This window comes from Rhinolophus sinicus, chromosome 12, assembly GCF_057876585.1.
Source record: "Rhinolophus sinicus isolate RSI-liver-muscle chromosome 12, RSI-T2T, whole genome shotgun sequence".
NCBI classification, from domain to species: domain Eukaryota; kingdom Metazoa; phylum Chordata; class Mammalia; order Chiroptera; family Rhinolophidae; genus Rhinolophus; species Rhinolophus sinicus.
In genome coordinates, this window is record NC_142512.1 from 26,714,570 (window position 1) to 26,728,002 (window position 13,433).

Below are 13,433 nucleotides of genomic sequence, written 5' to 3' on the forward strand. Positions count from 1 at the left end.
GAGGCAAAGGAACTGCTGGGAGCTGCCCTCCTGGTGGACAGGCGGAAATCACAGAGCAGCAGGCTAATTGCTTCGCGGGCTCTCACCCACACCTGCACACTAATGCACCTGGCAGTCCTGGAGGCGGGGCTCGCAGGGGCTGACATCAGGGCCCCAGGAGGAAGTGCCCAAGGGCACCAGGCTTCCTACCCTCCTGCCAGGCTGAGCTCTCATCTTGGAGAACAAGAACCTTGGGAAAGTGATGCCAAGCCTGAAAAGGGCTCAGAGCCTGGGTTTCCAGAAAGACCACAGGCAACTCCAGTGGATGTAACAGGTTTGATCAGACCCAAGTCAGAGTATGCAGAACTCTACAGAAGACAATGGAGACCCACCCAGAGACTGTGTCACCTGCCAATACAGCCCTTTGCTAAGCTCCCAGCAGTGACCGGCACACAGTAGGAGGGCAATAAATACATGAACGAATGGACCCGAAAAAAAATTCTTGCACCTGTGCTACCCCAATTCTACCATTCTTAACTTAGAAGCAGCTGCTTTAGGTCACGAAGGTCCTCAGAAGCCAGTTTAGCTGAACCTCATTACTGTGAGGACCCTGCAGCCAGAGGTCAAAAGCCTTCCTCAAGGTCACACCCTAGCAGGTTTGATTTCTAGTCCAGGAGTCTTTCCACTCCACCTTTCACTTCTGTGTCCTTTATTTGAAACGTCACGTAAGCCCATGCCAGGACTAGCTATGCACCCCCAAGTCTCCATTAGAACCAGGTAAGATGCCCCTAAATAAATACAGCCTCTACCTACCTTGGGAAAGGGAGGACCAGAGAGGAGGACGCGTCCAGCCCCATGTGACAGGGAGCCTGCGGCCCAGAGCAGACTGAGCTCATTTCTAATCCCGTCATAAAGAGGAAGATGGGGTAGGAGGAGGGTGGGCAGGAATCTTTATGTGTCACCATCACAGTGCCTACTGGGGACCTGAGATTCTTTTTCTACCTATCAGTGATGTGGGATTTTTTTTTTTTAACGTTCTTTTAAATTTTCTTTCCTGAGAATTCAGCGTCCTTGACCTCAACAAATGAACCTGAACCCTGAACCAGGGGAAATAAACCAAGCAAACTTCTCAGGAATATAAATGCTGCTGAGGCAATGACCCTACTGGCAAGACCCCACACGATGGGCAAGAAAGGCACGGTAAAGGAAATCTATAGATAAATGAGAAAAACAAAAGTTAGATAAGGCAGACTCACTCTGCACTCACACCATCTCTCTCCGCTACAGGCGAGGGCGGTAATGAGGACTTCATCAATAGAGCTGTGGGACAAATTGAGTACACAGACCAGCAGGGCGATATGGATCCCCTGGACCTGAGAATTACTTAATGAACTTACAGGCAAATTACTGGCAATTCTTTTCGAAATGTTATGAAGAGAAAGTTGAAAAAGATGGAAAGAAAATGAGGTAGATACGCTTTAATAATAATAATAATAAAAACAAGACCAAAGCAAGCTCAGTTTAATTCCTAGCACAACTGCCAACACACGACAAGCACATACATAAATCTTAAAAGTAAAAACACAAACTCGGATGCGGAAAACAAGGTTCACTGTTTGTATTTGCCCTCGTTAAATGCAAGTACACAGGAGGGCACGAACAGGGTGTCAGCAGAGGGGCAGCCAGCCGCCCTGGCATAAAACCCACTTCTGTACCCGAAGCCTCGGGCTCCTCCTCCTGGGACATCCTCTATTGTACTGTCTGTGGTTTGTTTTGTGCCGAGACATGTGGCTGCCTCATTTGGGAGTCTGGCCCAGGGAGACACGGATGTTGGCATCAACACATTCCATCGACAGAATGACTGCTACGTCCTGGGGAAGGCTCCATGTTTTATGATCAATGTCACATTTAGATTCTTTCTGAGCCTCCAACTCCGCTCCTTTTAGACGAAATGGTAAGAGGTAAAGAGGCAGTCATCTTGGAGAGGTCTTAGCGATGCACATGGAGATGAGGAAAAATCAACCTCTAGAAGGAAACTCGTTTTCTTTCTAAATTGGAGACGTAGAGTCTGCTGCTGAATGGAGTGGAGCTGCCTTTCCCTGTGTTCTGTTGGCTCTCAGGGTTTCCAAATGACGCTCAATAAGCTATCTGAGATGTGACCCCTACACACCAAAACCAGTACAGAGCAACTGGGAGGAAAGCAAACCCACACAAGGCAAGGAAAACCCACCTGAGAGATCCCCAGGATGAAGGCAGAGAGAGCAAGAAGCAGCAAGAGCATGGAAACCAGAGGGGGAGCCGACAGACAGCAAACGAGATGCGATCTAGCAGTGAGAAAAAAGAGATGGGGGCTGGGGAGGGAGACGATGGTGTGTCACTTTCTATTTATCTACCATCTTTCGTGGGAGCATCTCAAGCACATTGCAGGCGGTAGGTAGCTCTTTAATCCTCCCAGAAGAGGATGCTGATTTGAAGGGTTCCCTGGGGAGCAAGAAATAAACCCCAGAATCAGATTCCAGGGCCAGTCTCCACTCTGCCTCTCAACACCCTTTGTTGCAGATGGCCCACCCTCAGGCAAGTCAGAAGTGAACAAGGGCCCTCAAACAGGCCTCCGTCGTGTGTACTAAGAGCCTTCAAAATATTTGGACTCTTTCACTTGGTTTACTTCTAAAAATAGATGGCAAGGAAAACAATAATTTCAAAAGACAATAAACAAGCTTTATGCCCGAATATTTTCCTGTAACATTATTCATAATAGAAAACAATTTAAATGTTCAACGATGGGAAATTTGGTTACGTGCTGAGGATACGTGCCCCAAATGGAATTATTAGTTAGCAATTAAAATACTTAAATGATACCTGCAAAAACATGAAAATAATCTTTTATTGTACTATTAATATTAAAATGCAGAATTACACTACATGTACCACTAGTTCTCCACTGGTGGAGGGGAAGATGGTAGGCATGGCTACACGGGTATTTTATTCTTATTGTTTTTAAAAGGGTAAGTAAACAATTTCCAACAGCCTAGAAGTAAAACCCAAGTCGTCCGCCCCTACTGCTCCCCGGCCCCTCTGCCAGGCAGAAATGGGGCTCCTGGGCATGACGGCACCTGCACACAGAAGGGGGCTGTGAGTACCAAATGCTCATCACCAGAAGTGGGTATTTCCAGGTGGTGGGATTACAGCCGAGTCTCACTTTTATCTGTTCCTTTGACTTCTCTGGTGTGAACCTGGGTTGGGTGGGCGTTGTGACGAGTTCACTGCCTCATTGTACTGATGAGGTCTTCAAGGTCTGTGGTTTATAAGTGTCGTGCGCTAAGTAGTCAGCTGGGCAAAAAGAAAATAAGCAAACGCCACACAAAAGGGAGGAATGCTTCAGTCAACACTGAAAAAGGGCTCTGGATTGAAACTCTAGATAACAGTTCTCAACTCATTTAAAAATCAGCATTAGCTACCAACATGTAAAGTATTAGTTTTATTAAAATGCAAATCAATCAACTAATCTGTCTTTCTAGTAACAGTTGAATTGCAGTATCCGTGTCAATTAAAATAGTTTCCAATTTATTCTTGGCTGGAAGGAGGACAGTCTTCTGAATTTTAAAACGCTAGCCGCCCTTTACTGGAAATTCTGTCAGTTCTTTCTCATCTCTCCTGATTTTAATTCATTTTAATTAAACAGGTTAGACTCCAAATATTTTCAAGTACCTGTTTAAATTCTTTTCTTCATCAGATAAAGAGTGCCTGTGACAAAGGTTCTCTCTCTTAAGGAAGTGTGGGTTAGCATGAAGCTCACCCGGAAGTGCGACGTGAAAAGGTTAGTCACTTGCTGTTCTAATGTGCAATATGTGGAATCCTCAGGCTAGATGGACAGGATTGGATGTTCTGTATTTTAAAAAGGGATCATTTTGAAGGGAGTGAGTGCAGGGGAACTCTCCTATTTCTGTTGACTGATCTTTTGGGTAACTGGAGACACACTGAAAATTAAACATTTCCCTGACAGTCAAGCCCAAGAGGTAACTACCGAGACAAGAAAAACAAATCACCACGTTCCAAGGTCCAATTAATGTGAGATGGAAAAACCTTCCTCCCCCATTTGCCCCATCCTGAGCTCAGCAGACACACTGATGCTCGTACTAAAGCATGAAGCAGATTACATTCAGGACTCACTTCATTTGGAGCCCAGCCTTCAGGCGTCCTGCAGCAGCCCCCAGACACCAAGTCAATGATACGTGGCATTCCTGAGCACAAAAATCTGTCACTGGGTTTGGACATCTTAAAATGGTATCAAAACCTGACTTTAAAAACAATGACTAGTTGTTAACTACAACGGCACTCAGTGGCCTGGATGCAAAATTTCTTCTCTCATTCGGTAGCTCTGAGTAAAGATTTGGGCAAAGTATCTAGGAGATGGTCAGTCCTCTCCGCTGGTCCGCACACATTACTTATGCAAGATAATCTTCATTGCATATTGACCACAGCAGGCCAATAAATCCCCCTTATGGGGATTTAATTTCCAGCTTTTGACCTTTGGATGAAAAACAAGTGAATCATTTCCTCCTGCTAGATTTACACCAGAGCTAATCTCAATAAAGTGATTTAGGAATGGTGAGAATGGAAAAGGGCTCTGGAAGAACCTTTATGGGTGAAAAGAGGAAACAAAAAAGAAACCAGAGACTTGTATTCAGCAACAAATACACATATACCTCCTGGGCATAGTGTGTAGGATTTGGGGGATTCCCTGCTCCTCGCTAAACATCACCCACCCAGAAAGCAGCAGTTGCCCCAGAATGATTCTTTCCGTGAAGTTTTATGGTGGAAGAGGAGGCTGTTTGGCTAGGAAGAAAATGAAAACTGTCACAACAAACCTGCCACCCTGCTAGAGCCGTACATCAGACTTCACTCCGTGCTGCTTAAGAAATCACACACGGCAGTGCAGTGACAATACTCTTTATTTGTGGTGGTGGAAGGGAGGGGCCCTTTGCACATCGAAGCCCTGGAGACACAGACACTTGATTCCAGGCTTCCTGGGACTTGTAAGGCATGTGTTCTGAACAGCACACCTTCCCAGAGATCTTCCGACTCACTCAACTCCACAGGGCCATGGGTTCCTCTGTATGCGGCTGGATGAACAGCCAACCTGCCAAGGTGCCACCAGTGGTGCCAAGGTCCTGCCTCCAGGCCTGCAGCAAGCGAGATGGGCGCTGTCAATCCCTGTGGCCTTCGTCGGGAGGATTGAGCTGGCCAAAAAGAGAGCGATACAACTCTGTCCTACAAGACAAACAAAACAAATTGGTTAACACATTGGTTAACTTCTCAAGGTTGAAAAAGAACTAAGAAGCTGGGAAATACCCCAATCTGTCTGTTCAGTTAAAAACACAGCCGTGTAATTAAAAATGCATCCCACAGCCCTTATTCACAAATACAAAGGAAAGAAGAAACCTGGAGGAAGCCAATCAAATAGTAAAATATGTAAATAGCCCAGTGTGGCTGGGTACCCTGTCTGCAGGGAATGAGTTTTCTGTAAGTTTGCCCTTTACAGACAGGCTCTTCAAGGAAGAAAACAAGATTGAATATTTTAATAGGATGTATGAGACTGCCATGCGATGAGGAGGATTCAATCAGACATGGGATGTAGGGGGATATAATTTAGTTTTCATACATTTTCTTGGACTTGGCAGTACTTGAAAAACAATGAAAATGACCCAGCAACAAGATTCCAATTACTACCACACGTGCAGCTACTCAGTAGCAGAACGAAGGTTCTTCCTCACTCCCCTGGCCCTTTTTCTCTATTCTCAATCTAATAGATAATTTGATTGGCTAATTTATTATTTCTAAAGTTGGGGTTTGACGGTAAAAGGAAAAACACAACATGCTATGCTCTTGGATCCTTGAAAACAAAGTAAACAAACTGCTAACCCGTTTTTACTATCAAATGCCACTGTCATGCAGGGACTCAGCTCCCGCTCCCTGCACAAGAACGCAGGACATGGTGAGGCCAAAAAGGAACACCAATGGAGCCATGGGTAGGGGAGTCATACCACTATATTATAGAAGGCAGCTGGTCGAGACACAAAAGCAAACATCCGCCAGTAACCCAGCGAGGGGTCCTCCCGCACCCCAGTCTCGCTGGCAGCCAGGTGAGACGCACGAAGTAGGATCCACACGATCCGCAATCCGCCACCCGTGTTTGCTAACCCCACTTGCTGGCCGCAATCCGCCGTCTGCTTCTCTGCCAACCAACCCCCTAACGTAGCCACGGCAGTCACATTGGTGGCTAATGGCTAACCGGTAACAGCTGATGGCCACCCAGCCACAGCAGATGGTCATCTGACTACAGATGATGGCCATCTAATAATCGAGCCAGGACCTTTCCACGGGAGGACGAGAGTCTGGAAACTGCTCTCTGGGGCTCTGTCCCCACAGCCACATACACACAGCTACCTGGCCAGTCAGTCACCCGTAAAGGCTTGGAAAAATCTAAAGAAGGTGTGTGTGTGGGGTATCGCGTCTACCACTGTGACAGAAGCTCCAGAAAACATTCCTCCGTGGGTAGAGAGCAGATTCTCTAGCAGAGAGATGAGGGTCCAAGCAGGTCAAAAGCACTAGGGAGGTGGCCCGGGGAGGACACTCAGCCAGCTGAAGCGGGTGATGCACGGCTGCAGTCAGCATGGACGTCAGCCCCTAAGCCTCGGGGTCTGGCCCAGCCAAGGCCACGGGCAGTGAGTAAACAACCCCAGAAGAAAGCTGTGCTGCTGTGTTTTATAGATTCAGGATCTAACCATAAAATACAGCCTGTCGTTCTTGTTAAGAAAACAGGCTTTTAAAAGTGCTCTCATTATCTGAGCATCATCACCAGCAAATCTGACTTTCAAAATAAAACAACAACAACAACAAAAACCCTACCCTTCAAACAGCTATTTTGGTTTAGCAAGACTTTAACACAAAAATTTAACAGCCTATTATTGAAGTCACCCCCTTAGAGGGTAGAAATGGAGGTACTGTAATCAGAAACTCCAGCAATAGGAATAGCATATTAAAACTTTTAAAAAAGGGAAAAATCTTAAAGAAGAAACTGCAGAAACCAAGAATATAAACTAACCATATCATTTTGGGGACCACAGGGCAGACAGGGAAAGCACAGGCCAGAAAACAGTGGGTCTCCAATATATCACAGGAATTTTATCGCAAGAATTCGCCGTGAGGCACCCTGACCCTGAACTACTAAGTAGTCCCTAGGCCTCCAGACAAAGGAAGCAGGTTCACCCTGCAGTTCCCAGTCTCTTTTGTTCCTCTGCTACTTTCCAGGGCCTGACTCACCGTCCGCCATCCCCTAGGCAGCCAGAGCCAATGCACAAAGGTGGATGGCAGCTTCATACCAAATGCAGCGTGGCAGGCAGCCTCCCTTCTAGTGGCTTCCCAATCAGCAGCTCCATAGCATAAGCAATGGCAGGGCCCACCCAGGCTTCACTTTATTACGCTATGTATGGCCTGCCTACCTGCCAGGAAGTACAAGTCCCTGAAGCCATTTAAACAAACAAATTCAATGGCATTCCGGGAGAGTGGCCATGACAAAAAGGATGGTGCGACTTTAAGACCCAGCATCCGATGGAGGAGACGCAGAGGCGCAGGCTATTTAGCCCTCTGCAATCATACCCCATCCGCCCTCTCCTCGCCTGCTTGCATCAGACCCCACCATTACCACCGAGCAAATGCTTGCACTCGGCGCCGAAATAGCAGAGACGCCTGGGCCAAGGCAGCAGTTACTGTCCGCAGCAGGGTTCACATGTCAGGAGCAGAGAGTGAAATGCTGAAACCCATGTTTTGATAGAACATCATTTCACACTCAGGTGGGCAAAGCTGACAAACATATGCAGCTGTTCATGGCAATGGAACTTGGAAAGCTGAGTGGTCTGGGTTCTTAAAATATTTTTACGGAGGGAGGGAGGGAGGGAGGGAGGGAGGGAGGGAGGGAGGGAGGGAGGGAGGGAGGGAGGGAGGGAAGGAGAGAGAGAGAGAGAGAGAGAGAGAGAGAGAGAGAGAGAGAGAGAGAATGAATAAGGGATTATTCCAATCTAAAAATCCCCAAGTAATTTCAGCTCTATGCCTTCCTCACCCAGTACCACCAATCAGGGACTGTACCTTCAAAACACGTCAAGCTTCCCCACTCCTCCAGGACTCCACCATTTCAGATCTCACCATCTCTTGCCAACAATATGGCGAGAACCTCCTAACCAACTTTTCTGCTCCCTTCTTCTCTTCCTCCTCTCTCCAGTTCCCTCAGCCCAGATCCGACACTAAAGATGGACAAAAGGGCCCTTGAGAAGAGGAGCACCACCAGGAGGAAGGCCCCCAGACTCCAACTGCTCAGTGCGGCCCCAGCCCTTCCCGTTCCCTGCAGAGGCTCCGTGCTAGATGGACCTCCCACCGGCTGACCACCCTCCGGGACAGAGCTGGGCAAAACCTGGACCCCTGAGGGTGGAATCTGGGGTCCCGGGCCTTGAACTCCTCTGCACACCCCCCTGACAGGATCTGACAAAATCACACAGCCCCCTCACACATTTTTAAGTTGACATAAAATTTTTCTCTATAAGTTCAATAGTCACAAAGGATATAATTACCAAAATGTGAATACTAACTTTTCAAATAAAACTCTTACATCCCTTTTGTAATACACCCAATGGAATCTATACGCCATATTGATTTGATGCCCATCATCACTCATTTAAATCACACATAAACAACCTCTTTAACTTGGAAATTGTACAGCATCTTTTTCTTTTTAAACGTGTATTTCCATTTGACTTTCCCCTAGAGATTTTTGTCCTAATATAATTGTTTTATGCTTGAAAGTCTTTTATTGATCACCCTATCATACTTCTTGGCCACAAAAATAAGTATGTAAATTGAAACACTTTTTGAAATTTAAAAGTTGAAATAAAAATATTTTAATTTCTTGAGACAGTAAGGCTCTAAGTAATTAAAAAGAATTACTTCTGGATTGTGTTATTGTTACAATTATTATTAGGATACAATCATGTCTATAATAACAACATAATAAAATATATTATAATTTTGGTAAAAATTCAATATACATAAATATGTAAAACATTACTGGAAATGCATCTCTTGATGATATGGATGAGGCTTCTCCCCAACCCCCATTCGTTCCTGTGTCCGTGGATGAATATTATCTATTGCTAGAAAGAAAGAAGGGTCAGCAGCGATTCGATTCCTGGTTTTGTTTTCTGTAGAGATAAGTGCTGAGAAACCCTGTAACATAAACTAGTAGATGGGAATGGGAGAATTGTTATGGCGATGTCACTTAATTCTTTTAATTCTTTCTGAATTACGTGCCAAAAAAAAAAATCAAATAGTGATTTACCACCAAAAATTAGTTTTAATGATCTACCAGATGACAACTCAATTAGGTTCTCCTGCAATTTTGTTGAAAATAAAGGCCTGGAAACCACGGGACCTGCAGGGACTTGTTACCAGCCCCTTCAGTCACCACTGTTCTCAATCAGTGAACCAAGATTCTGACCCGTCCTTCTGTGTGGCACCTCCAGGGCAGTGTCCCAGGTCAGAGCAAGGAGGGGCTCAAGGGGAGCTTTGTGTTAGGTGGGCAGAGGACAGCTGTGACAGGTGACGTAAAAAGAGAACTGCAGCTCCAGCGCAGGCACCCTGGCAGAGAGATCCACTCCAGGAACGAGCATGCGTCTGGATTCCTGAAAACTCTGTGTCTATGTGCACAGCCCAGGATGAAGGGTGCACTGAGTGGAGGGTGCACTGAGCTTTGTCCCAAGCCCAGACAGGTGCTAGATCTGGGGCCATTACGCAGAGAAAGGTAAAGGCATCTTGAAGAGAAACAGGATGCGTCCGTATCCCTTGCCCCTTGCCCCATCCCAAGGAAAACAAAACGAAAAATAAAACGAGGTACCAAAAAGCCACTAGGGGACAGAGGGTCAGACTGCCTTCTGCTGAGCAGACTATGTTCCCCTGCAGCATCTTTCCTGACCGGGATTTAGCCATGCAGAGAAGCTAAACTATCAATCCTTCAGGTTAACCTTGTCTCCGTCTGATTCTCCGGGGTAAATGTATAGTTTAATACTTGAGGTCCCCTTAAGGCTATACATAATGAACTTGGATTTTTTTTTTTTAATACATAATTCTGGCTCCCTATCACATTAAGAAACAAGATTTGAATCACTGAGCTGAAATGCCTTCCCCCCTATGTTATCCCTCCCCCCACACTCTTGGCCCCAGTGGCCAGTGGGAATGTCCATAGCAGAAAAGGTATTAATGTGGGTATCATGCAGAATAACCTACAGAGTAATTAACAGGACTTGGACCTAAGGTAGAAGGTCGATAGCAGGGGCTCTTCCTTGAATTAAAATTTAACTTACCCTTTATTGCAACCTACAAAAGCAAGTAATGAGCACTAACATTTTTATTTCTTTTAAACTGTCATTTAGGCTGTAGAGGGGATAATTACCTATCTCTAGTGTAGTAAGGTTTTATAACCCTTAGTGAGGCATTTTCTAATTTAATATTTTTACTATATTATCATAAAACCTGTTTCTGGGGGAAAAAAATGATCATGGATTAGCAGCCATTTTCCATAAAGACAGTGTGTGTGTGTGTGTGTGTGTGTGTGTGTGTGTGTGTGTGTGTGTTAGGATTCGGCTTATTTATTATGTGATTCTTCTGAAGAGACTTCAAGTACGTGCAGTCTAGCTGGCTGTGAAACGCCGTCACTTCAGTTTGCAGGTATGGTTTTAAACAGTCCTAAATGAAATGGGGGTGCATGTGTACAATAATACAGCCCCCAGAGGTGTGCACCCCAATAGATTCCCTTCAGCTCCACTGAATGCAACCAGACTAGTATCTTTCACGTTGTTGCTTGGGCAAACAGTACAAAGGAGCACATTAAACGTGCAGATGATGTGTGTGGGGCTTTCGATTTGCTAGGTCAGTAGCTTGCAGCACATGGGACACAGAGGGAATGGGGGCGGCCACACTCCAGAACACGGCACTCCCCCTTCTCTGGCCCGGAAACCCCCAGGCCTCTAAGACATCCCTGAGCTACGCCTGCCTGTCCCTGTGGCCAAAGGCAGGCGAACGCGGCAAGTAGCAATGCTCCCTAAGGAAACCCGTACAGCCTGCACAAGTGCACCGTATTCCCCAAGCAAGTATTACATGCCGGAGTTCTGAGCAGTCCTCCAAACGTGCCAGCAGAGACAACATCACTGTTTTCCTGATTAAAAATAGACACATAATTTGCCCTTGATTAATTTGAAATTGTTCACTTGTTACTTCAATTGGGGGGGGGGGGTCGTCACCCTAAATATATAAGGCACATCCCAGAATACACCCTGGCCCTTCCTTCTGTCTAATCCTCTCCCTCTCTTCCTACCCGAGGACCTTGTGCTGCACACAAAAGTGATGCAGCATTTGTTTCTGCTTAATTTAATCCCTTAAATATATATTCACAAATCAAAGGACAATGAAACACACAAAGGGAATGTGAGACTACGGGTTCCCATTCCAACATTGCTCACATCTAGAAGAATCTTGATCAAATCCGAATCCTTTATGTGTCAGTGTAGACACAGCCGGAACAAAAACTCACACTGACCAGCATGGTCACTGATGGCAGGTGTGCTTCTGAAAATTCCTGGTGATGTTACTGATGTGTGCCTTTTTTCACACGTTTGTGTTTTGAAAACACGCGCTTATTAGTGCTGTGGAAGCTTATAAACATGCATCCCAAAGGTATGTAGGGTCTCGGGCCTCGGAGTATAACACAAAGGTGTAATAAAATCATGGAGTCTATTTGAATGCCTATTTGAACTTTGTTGAGTTTCGCGGTGCATTACCGAGATGTGATGCGTGCTTACTTCTCTTACCTAGCACTTATGAATGATACAGCAGAAGCTGAGTTGGGAAGGTGAATGCATCCAGTAAATCGTCTAGGACCACCCGCTCCGTTCCCAGAGACAGGTGAACGTCCTTCCTCACACTGACGCCAACTCTGCCCCTCTGTGACCCTGCCCACGGGGCCTGTCCTCACAGAGCCAGGACAGGAACAAACTGACTGCTTTTTCTGGTGGCAGCACTTCAAGTATTTGATGTCTTCCCCTAATTAAATCTGCTCTTTTCTAGGTGAAAAGAAACAGTTCCTCTATTCCTGCTATGACAAAGCTGGAGTTCTCTTGCTATCCTGACTGAACTCCTCTGAGCCCCCGTTTGCCAAAGAAAGGACACAAGGCCCCCAACATCCCCTGAGCCAATCCCGACATGTCTGGTGCAGCCTAGTCAGCCCAAGGCGGGCACAGCGGGGCTCTACTGCCTCCTATGTTCTCAACACACACTTCTGGCTTTGCAGAACTTCCACTCTCTTCTCATCTGTCTACCAATACACCCAGCATTCCAAACATCAGCAGAAAAAGACATCTTGCCAATTATCACTTGGTACATGCCAATGACGCCAAACCAAGGGGTCCTCCCAACCCCAAGTATCTGAATGCTTTACGGTCTGCTCCCCAAACCACCAGACAAAATGGCATCTTACTTTAATCTTTCGTTCCTTCTCCTTCCTCTGATCCAATCCATTCTACTCTGTATCAGGAACTCTACAGGTGAGAGGAAGGTGTTTGAGAAATGTTTTTATGACCTAAAGAGGGAAATATGTTGCTCCAAATGGCGAGCAATCGCCCTGTGCTCCTTGGGGGCCGTGTGGGAGAGGGTAAACCGATGCACGCCACAGGAACGGGACCAAAGGTAAATGACACACAACTGGAACTTCGTCTCTCAGGAAGACTGGATTGTTAGAAAGGCAGTGCAAGTGAAGAGACAGATGTAGTGTAGCTCTTATAGAAAGACAGTGTCATTAGTCAGAATGACTAACAAAAATTATGAGAAGAAAACTTAGAATTCCTGAATGCAGCTGAAAGGTCAGCATTTAACTCTCCTTCACTCTCCTCCCAACTTCCCCCAGCCACAAAAAGTGGCTCACAGGCTTCTTTCCTGAAATCTCATCACAATTCCATACCAAAAAAACAAAGAAATGAGCTGAGAAGAAAAGAAAGCACCATCTCTTACTTAGGGTTTATTTCTTAACAGGATCAAGTTAGCAAAGTAACAGACAGTGGCTCAGAGAATGCCCTCATCTATCACTAATTACCTAAATCCGGATATAAGGCAAATCTCCAGACACTGGCTGAACTCTTCAGAAGCTCCGAAACAGCCAAACCGTAGTTGTCCAAATCCGCCACAAGGTGGCAGTACACGACGCACTTCTAAGCAGCCAGGCGACTGGCGTGGCTGCCAGCAAACTGTGCCCATAAATTACCTACTGTGTCTGCTCTCATCACCATCCTCCCCAGTGCTTGAAGGAGACCCTAGAAGGTCTGTTTCAATTCGCTCTTTTGGTCAGGTCAGAACTAGGT

The 13,433-nt window shown here is 46.0% G+C and overlaps 1 protein-coding gene across 1 annotated transcript in view; it reads right to left on the reverse strand.

Moving 5' to 3' along the window:
- Positions 1-4,913: 4,913 nt before the first annotated feature.
- AATF (apoptosis antagonizing transcription factor) overlaps positions 4,914-13,433 on the reverse strand; it is a 96,269-nt gene continuing 87,749 nt past the window's right edge. The window contains exon 12 of the mRNA XM_019732616.3: positions 4,914-5,250. Coding sequence (XP_019588175.3) covers positions 5,187-5,250 — 64 coding nt within the window. The 3' untranslated portion in view covers positions 4,914-5,186. The remainder of the gene's footprint in view (positions 5,251-13,433) is intronic.